Source organism: Strongylocentrotus purpuratus, unplaced genomic scaffold, assembly GCF_000002235.5.
Source record: "Strongylocentrotus purpuratus isolate Spur 01 unplaced genomic scaffold, Spur_5.0 spur5_scaffold_18, whole genome shotgun sequence".
Taxonomy (NCBI): domain Eukaryota; kingdom Metazoa; phylum Echinodermata; class Echinoidea; order Camarodonta; family Strongylocentrotidae; genus Strongylocentrotus; species Strongylocentrotus purpuratus.
This window is the reverse complement of record NW_022145603.1, coordinates 20,247,800-20,255,258: the sequence shown is the minus strand read 5'-3', so window position 1 is coordinate 20,255,258 and position 7,459 is coordinate 20,247,800. Positions and strand designations below refer to the sequence as shown.

Below are 7,459 nucleotides of genomic sequence, written 5' to 3'. Positions count from 1 at the left end.
TATGATAATTGATCTTCAACGATACCATTACAGGAGTCGTTTCCACCTACTCGAGAGCGTTATATTTTCTTCCATTCTTGACATGATGAGAGGGATTACACCAACGTTTAGCCAAATGATCGTTAAAGAGCTAGCCAAATTACCATATAAGTTCCCAGGGGATGGACTTACTTTCCCCAAGAAAGGTAATTGCGCTTTAAAGAAGACAAAGGAGATTAACCCGTAGCCTTTGAAGGGTAATCTTGTTTTGAACAAGCTGTCATTTCGTGCTTGAATTGAGTTAGGCCGAATCGATTACTAGAGCTCGGCCGTTTCTCGGACGGGGTTCCTACAAAGGTTTCTTTAAGTTTTTTCATTGTTAACATACCGTTTTCCTCTCTTCCATTAACATTAGACTGGGCGGAGACACACATGTCTTTTGCCTTCTTTATTTGGAAAGGCCAACAAAATGTCCTTCACGTAATAACTATTAATGTCCCATAATTATAGGGGAGGCTATATACATCATTTAATAATCGAATTATGGGTATAGAAATACTGTAACAATACGGATGAAATCGAATTAAAGAATTTTCGTCGGTAATAATTGTTTATTTGAAATCGAAATTCTTGTATTTATTAGGTCTATGTCTAAATTTGCGAAGGATTAGCTTCTTACAGTTACAACCCTCAATTTTTGTATTTCGAAACGATTATTATCTATGGAATATCTTTGATAGGATTCATTTAGCGAATCAAATAACTTTATTGTTGAATACATCATCATGATTGTTCTGTTACCTGTATGCAAATCATTCTCTGACTAGTCTAGCCAGTCAAAGGGAAACAGCTGATACAATGGAGGGGGGGGGGGGAGGGTATTGTACCCCTTTCCATTTACATTTGAGACCAGTAGGATCCAATAGCGCTAATAGTATTAACAGTGCATTCAACCCTTAAATCGTTTCGATCTGTTCCATTGAAAGCAGTTTGTTACTTTCCAATAATAAAGAGGGAAGAAGGAAGCCGGACAATATTTTCCTCGTTTCAGCATGCTGAGGTGATAATAATTGAACGGTGTTTGTTGATTGAATATGTTTAACATGCCAAACAACTTGTCTAATGAGTGAAGTGTCATAAAGTGTTGTGATCTCCACGCGAAGTCTTCGACTCCTGTTTCGTGTTGTTGATGGGGTTAACTGATACGGTAGCGGAGAGGTAGTGTTGATGAGGTGGTGTTGGTATCATCGCAGACAGGTTCTCCTGTTTCATCTCATCTCACGTTTAAAAAATCGTGATGGTATCCCACTATCAACCTCCTCTTCATGTCTGGTCTTTGAATACCCCTCCAGACGTCAGCCAAAACAATCAAGGAGACGTTTAAAAGCATGTTTGAGGACCACTTCGTTTACATACGCCTGTGATCAGACATTCTGGAATTATTTGGGTTTACAAAAGGACTCTAACGAATTGGAAAACTAGCTCTTACGAAGGCGACCAAAACAGGACTACGACATTGCGGGGACATCATCTCTCAATTTTGTTCTCCCTTCCTATCCCTATCTCCCACTCTCTCTCTCTCTCTCTCTCTCCTACTTCTTCTTGGAGAATAGAACGAAGGGGAGTAGATGCAAAGTGTCTTCTTGCACTGTCCTGATTATTAACCTGAAGGAGGAAGAAGAAGAAAAAAAGTTGCCGCCGTCTTCTCCCGGACTCTTATTCTCGATTCAACGACCTTCCCGCGTCCAGGGGCAAGCCAAAATTAGATGCACGCGTCTGGCGTCCATTTACACATAGGGCCAAGTATATCACTTGGATGTCTTAAGTTCAAAGCGGTGCTCTCAATCTTTCTCTCTCTCTCTCTTATACGTCGTGAGCGGAGACAGAGGGGACAAGACGGGTCGAAGGAGGAAGAGAAAGGGAATGACGGAGGAAAAGGTTGTCTGATGGAGATACGAGTCCCCATTTCTCCACTTTGTTTTCTCCCGTAAAACGAGAGTAAGATGAGGAAAGATTGTCGTGCTTGAATGGTGGTTATTCACCCCTCGTGTCATCCTATAGCGCTCCAGTCAGGCATGGTGTATGTGGAGGCTCCGGACGAACGGGACTCTGTCAGAGAGAGGCCCTGAAGTTTAGGCAGAGCAGAGTGCCACAGTTCGCATCATCTTTTAAAAGCTCTTTATTAATCTAGAGCACGGGAAAAAAGTGGTAGGGGGATAAATAGCAACGTGGTTTCCCAACACTTCACTTCTCATCGCTATCTCATCGAAACCGGCTGCTGCAGGCGACTAGCTCGCCAAATCCTCATAATTTCCAGAATCATCTCGACTATCTTCCCGCAGACCAGCAACAGTTTCTTCCATCCTGCTTGAAAGAAAACTTCACAAGCTCGAGGAAGAGTACAGCCGAAATCAAAACTTCGATTCAACCATCTGCCAAGTGCGATTAATTATTAAACAAAGGGACGTACTGACCAGCGCTGACATCTCAGAACACCATCTCCTACGCTGAAGTCCCAAAGAAGAGGTTTGCGACCTTCGTCCCCTCTTTCCTCGCCATCACAACATCAACAGTCATCTTTCTTGTTGACACTGTAAACCGATCCCGCGGCCTCACGATGAGCTCTATTTATTTATTACTTTCCCTTTATTTATTAGCTTCCCTCCTTCTAGTAAGCCGTGCACAAGAACCCGTTGTCAGCACCGGTAAGTCGAAACTTTGTACGCCTGTCATTCCTCAAGTCTATTATTACTGATATTATTACATAGTTATAAACGATTAAATAAGTCAAATATTTGTTACCATTTCAACCTAAAATTTCAACGAAGATTAACATGTATACATATAGATCGATAGAATACTGGTGTCTAAACGGAAATGCATATGGATAAGATGTGAAAAGGAGAATTTGTTATGTTTCTAATCTTTAGTGAAAATATGTATCAGTTAGTAAAAAGTGACTATTTAACAACTTCATAAATAGATAAGATAGTAATCGAATACTTAAATGTATGTGGCTTAAATGTTCTTAAAGATGTGCAGATGAAAATTTAAAAAAAAGGAATTTCACCTTTCTTTGATTTTACAAACTTCTCCAATGTCAATCACATTTCTGTACTGTCATATGATTATGTGCACATTTTGGTCTATATTATTGGTATGTTTTGACGTAAAGTTTCGTGACGTGCATGCAGTAAAGTGCTAAATCTCAGGAAATAACTAAACGTTTTAGAATAGGGGTTCGGAAAACGTCTTCGAATTTTTTTTCGCTGGCAATAATTAATTGTGTGACTTTAAAAGAGGAAATTAGAAAAACGGAATAAACATTTTATTGCCATAAAAATGCCATACGCGACACAGAAATAAATAAATAAATCAGATAATTGAAAGATTAGGAGAAAGAATTGGAAAGAGAGAGGGAGAGAGAGAGAGAGAGAGATAGAGATAGAGAGAGACGGATAAGGGAGTAGTGATACGAATCAAAGAGTATGTTAATGATGATGTAAAAAGGAAAAGGAATTGCAAAAATATTCTACACAAGAAAGGACCTTTTGGTAAAGGAGCTCGATTGCTGTTCTCGAAACCCATATAGATTCAATGAATTATGGCAGACATCCAACTTCATGGAAAGCAGTCAATTATTTTTGTATACTTTGAAAATACCATCAACGTCATTCGTGAACGTCTGCTTATCTTCATCCGTGGACTTATAAACTAAATCATACGAGAAATGAGATCGCGGAAATAGAAACTATCTTTTCATTATCCGTCATCGAGTCAATTATAATTGACAAAAGTTACTGAAAAGTAGAATGCGATAAATACTTGGTAATAAAAGTTTTAGTGAGTAGGTGCTTCCTATAACATCTATAGAAATAAGGTTAATTGATTATTTGTTCCAAATAAGTAAATGCAAATGAGTGAATATATGAAATGAAGATGAAGATCTTGATGTCTTCACTAAAATGTTGTGCAAAGTGTACAAAGCATGAACCCTTTTGAAAACACTTCATAACTATTGACAGCAAACAAAAGAATCTTTCATCACCACCCCCATTATACCAGCTCCCTGCTCACGCACCCCTCGTTTACCCCTCTGTTACCCCATCTACTCCCTAATTCACCCCATCGTCTCTGTCTGGCCTGGTAATTGTGTCATGATGTGCCCTCCTCTCCTTCTCCGACACCCCTCCTGCCAAGGAACTGTGCCAGGATAATGCCCAACGTAAGACATTGGACGTGTCTTGGCCGTTATACAAACACAGCCAGCCATTATCATAATCACCGGTATGGATTACCCCACCCCTTGGGGAAACCCTACCCAACGGTAAAATTGTCTTCCTTATTATGGAATTCACCCTGTACGATTAAAGGGGACCCCTCCAAACTCATACGTTTATATGTATTCGGAAATTATTGCTCGGTCCTTACTGATTCTTGGCCATAGACGTGATGCAATATTTTCGTTCAGTCTGTTGTCGGTCTGTTGTCGGTATGGTGTCGGTCGGGTGTCGGTCTGCTGTCGGTATGGTGTCGGTACGGTGTCGGTCTGGTGTCGGTCTTATCGATGTGACTAAGGTCCATTTTAGCAAACCGACACCACTTTTGTGCATTGCGTGTTGTGATACCAGGCACATATCGGGTCAAACCTTACCCAACGCCAAATTGTCTCCCTTATATTTAGGAATTTAGGAACGGTTTTAGGGACTCCTCCAAAACTCTTACGTGTATGTATATGTTTTCGGAAATCGTTGCTCGGTCCCTAGGAAACTATCGAATACCATTTGAGCATTGAGTGTTGTCAAACCCGAGACATCTCTGGTCAAACCTTACCCAACTGTAAAATTAACTATCTTATTATGGAGTTTACCCTGCGCGATTAAAGGGCACTCCCTCCAAACTACTCTCATGTATATGCATATATGTATTCGGACATCATTTCTGAGTCCTTGGAATCCTTAGAAATGAACGCCAACACTATTTTTGTATTGGGTGTTGTCAAGTAACCTTTAAGAGGATTTGTAGAATATTAACAAACAGGTCGACAAGTATTTTTTAGAACGCGTTGTTTGGTTGTTCACGTTATTATGTTCATAGTGGAGATGGGTTTTCGTAATAGAAGATTACGAGAACCCTCGAAGCAGACTCGACTTTGAATAACTTCCGAAAGGACATTTAACTTCTACTCCTCTTTCCATAAAACATGGTCGTATTTGAAAACTATACAGTCATATTTTACCTCTTCGACCAAAGCTCAAGTCGTCTCTAGAAATGTCGTATGTCTACAATAATATTTTCTGCCAGAAACGGCAAAGAGCAAATTTATTACAACTGGTACTACTTTTGTGTACGCTTACTGACGATTATTATGCGTTTACAAAATGAAAACCAGTTGGGCGTGGGATAGGGTACAGATAAATATACATGTATAAATCATATATACATTTAATGTACATTGCTCTTGTTTATTAATTGGCTTCTCTAATATGTATCGCGTATTCGCTAAACTAAAAGGATCTACTCTTCCTCTTCGTACGCACAAACAACCTCTGAAAATAAACAAACAAATAACTGATGCTGTATGCAGAGAGTGTGTGTATGAGAGAGAGAGAGAGAGATGAGAATGCGGAGTTGAAATCTAAGCTGAACGTGGCCTCTATCCTAAGGCGTTTCTCAGAGTTTCCTTATGTCGAATAGGCACCAATGGCCTTACGGTCATACACGCTGTCTCTAACCTGTGTCATTTGAGTAAACATGGAAGATTCTATGTACAAATCTATAACAAATATAGCATATAATTAAGTAATATGCGGAGAATGCGGAGTTGAATATTTATATATTTTGAATATAAATATAAGAATCATATGTCTAATTTATATTGAATATAAATATTTATCAATATATAAATAAATGTAGGCCTACACTGTGTAAAATGTTAGTTATGATAGCATATAATATGTTATTATGTTTAAATTTCACAAACAATTTGAAAAGAAATGGCCAGTAAATTTTGCGTTAAAGGTACTATGTCCCATTTGCAGGCCAAGAAAATGAAAAAAGTTAAATTCCAACTGCATTTGAAAGATAATATTAATTTAGAACTTCCCTAAAAAAGGTGGGGCTTGAAAATGTCTTCAAGTGGGGAAAAAACGACTATTAGTTGTCAAATCGACTTTAGGGCTATAGAGCCCAAAAGTAATAGTCTTGATTTTCAGACAATTGTACCGAATGGTCATACGTTTTATGCTGCGCAAAGATTCAATCAGTTTAATCTTGGCCATCACAAGAAGTGGGTTATTGATGTAGACAAATGCTCATGTACCCTTTACAACTCTTTTCATGTATGGTATTACCAAAGAAGGCTTCTCCGATGAGGATAGTATCTCCTTGAACCGAGTGCTTTTCCCGGAATAGCCGTTGCCCTTTTCACACCTCTCTATCCCACTCCCTCTCTTTGTATAAACACCTATGAAATAGACACATCTATAAATATCGAGAACAAACAAACCTCGGTAAAAATCAATCTATAGCTTAATATTATTGTAGATGCCAAAGTCATATTTTTTTCAAAAAGAAAGGAAAAAGAAGATAAGAAACCTTGTGATATATTCTTTTTATCTGTTTTGTCGTTTTTGTTTTTATTCAGGAATAAGAAAGCTAAAAAGCTAAATAACTAGAAAATGTGACCCTGTTTTTGTCGCTACATGGCTAATACGTATTGAAAATTGAGGTCCAAAATGCCGGAAAGGGGGGAAAATGCATGAAATTCAAGAAAGTGAAGCAGATTATTTTACGTATAGGTCTATACATTTGGTAACTAGTGTTGCATTCTTAGAAATTCTTCCATCAGGCATGTCTAGACCGTTTTCTTTCGAAACGTCCATTCACAATGTCAATTTTCTTCCAGTGATGTAGTATCAATAGGTTACATACTTGACCCCCGCCCATAAACAAACAACATACCTCATAATCGTTTAAGGGCACTTTCACTGACTCACCCAAAGGGCTCACCTAAAATTTGGAGATAAATTTTAGCGAATTTTCGCGCAGCTGACCCTGCATTGTAAATACATTTAATTCAAGTTATTCCCTGTTTCAAGAAGGCACTAACCCTGGGAGAACCATCAACGGGATAAGAAAACAGCCCAAAGCAAAATTATTGATATTTCCTTATTTCTCATGTGAGTATGACGACTGTAGATATTTGTGTAGGGAATAAAGGCTACACAAAACCAGTTTAAGTCTCTTGATCAAACTCCGTCGATCTGAAGTTTTGTAATCTTTATGTAGTTATGTCATTGAAAAACCTGTAAAATGTTGGCAATTATTGTCGAAAGATCTAGTCAAGGAAAATGTTAATACCCTAATGTATGCCCCATATAAATCGTGTTTGGATTCGTACATTCCAATAGGGGACGCACAAGGCATATTTTTAAGCAGTTGCTACCGTGTTCCATATACTGTTTTTTTTTTTAATAAA

The 7,459-nt window shown here is 38.4% G+C and overlaps 1 protein-coding gene across 8 annotated transcripts in view; it reads left to right on the top strand.

Moving 5' to 3' along the window:
• The first annotated feature begins 948 nt into the window (after positions 1-948).
• LOC577317 (signal peptide, CUB and EGF-like domain-containing protein 1) overlaps positions 949-7,459 on the top strand; it is a 49,635-nt gene continuing 43,124 nt past the window's right edge. For 5 of the 8 annotated variants that reach the window (XM_030989415.1, XM_030989413.1, XM_030989414.1 and 2 more), the window contains exon 1: positions 950-2,684. In XM_030989415.1, coding sequence (XP_030845275.1) covers positions 2,597-2,684 — 88 coding nt within the window. In that variant the 5' untranslated portion in view covers positions 950-2,596. Of the gene's footprint in view, positions 2,685-7,459 lie in introns of all 8 variants that reach the window. The other 3 variants (XM_030989412.1, XM_030989410.1, XM_030989417.1) reach the window with 2 other exon arrangements.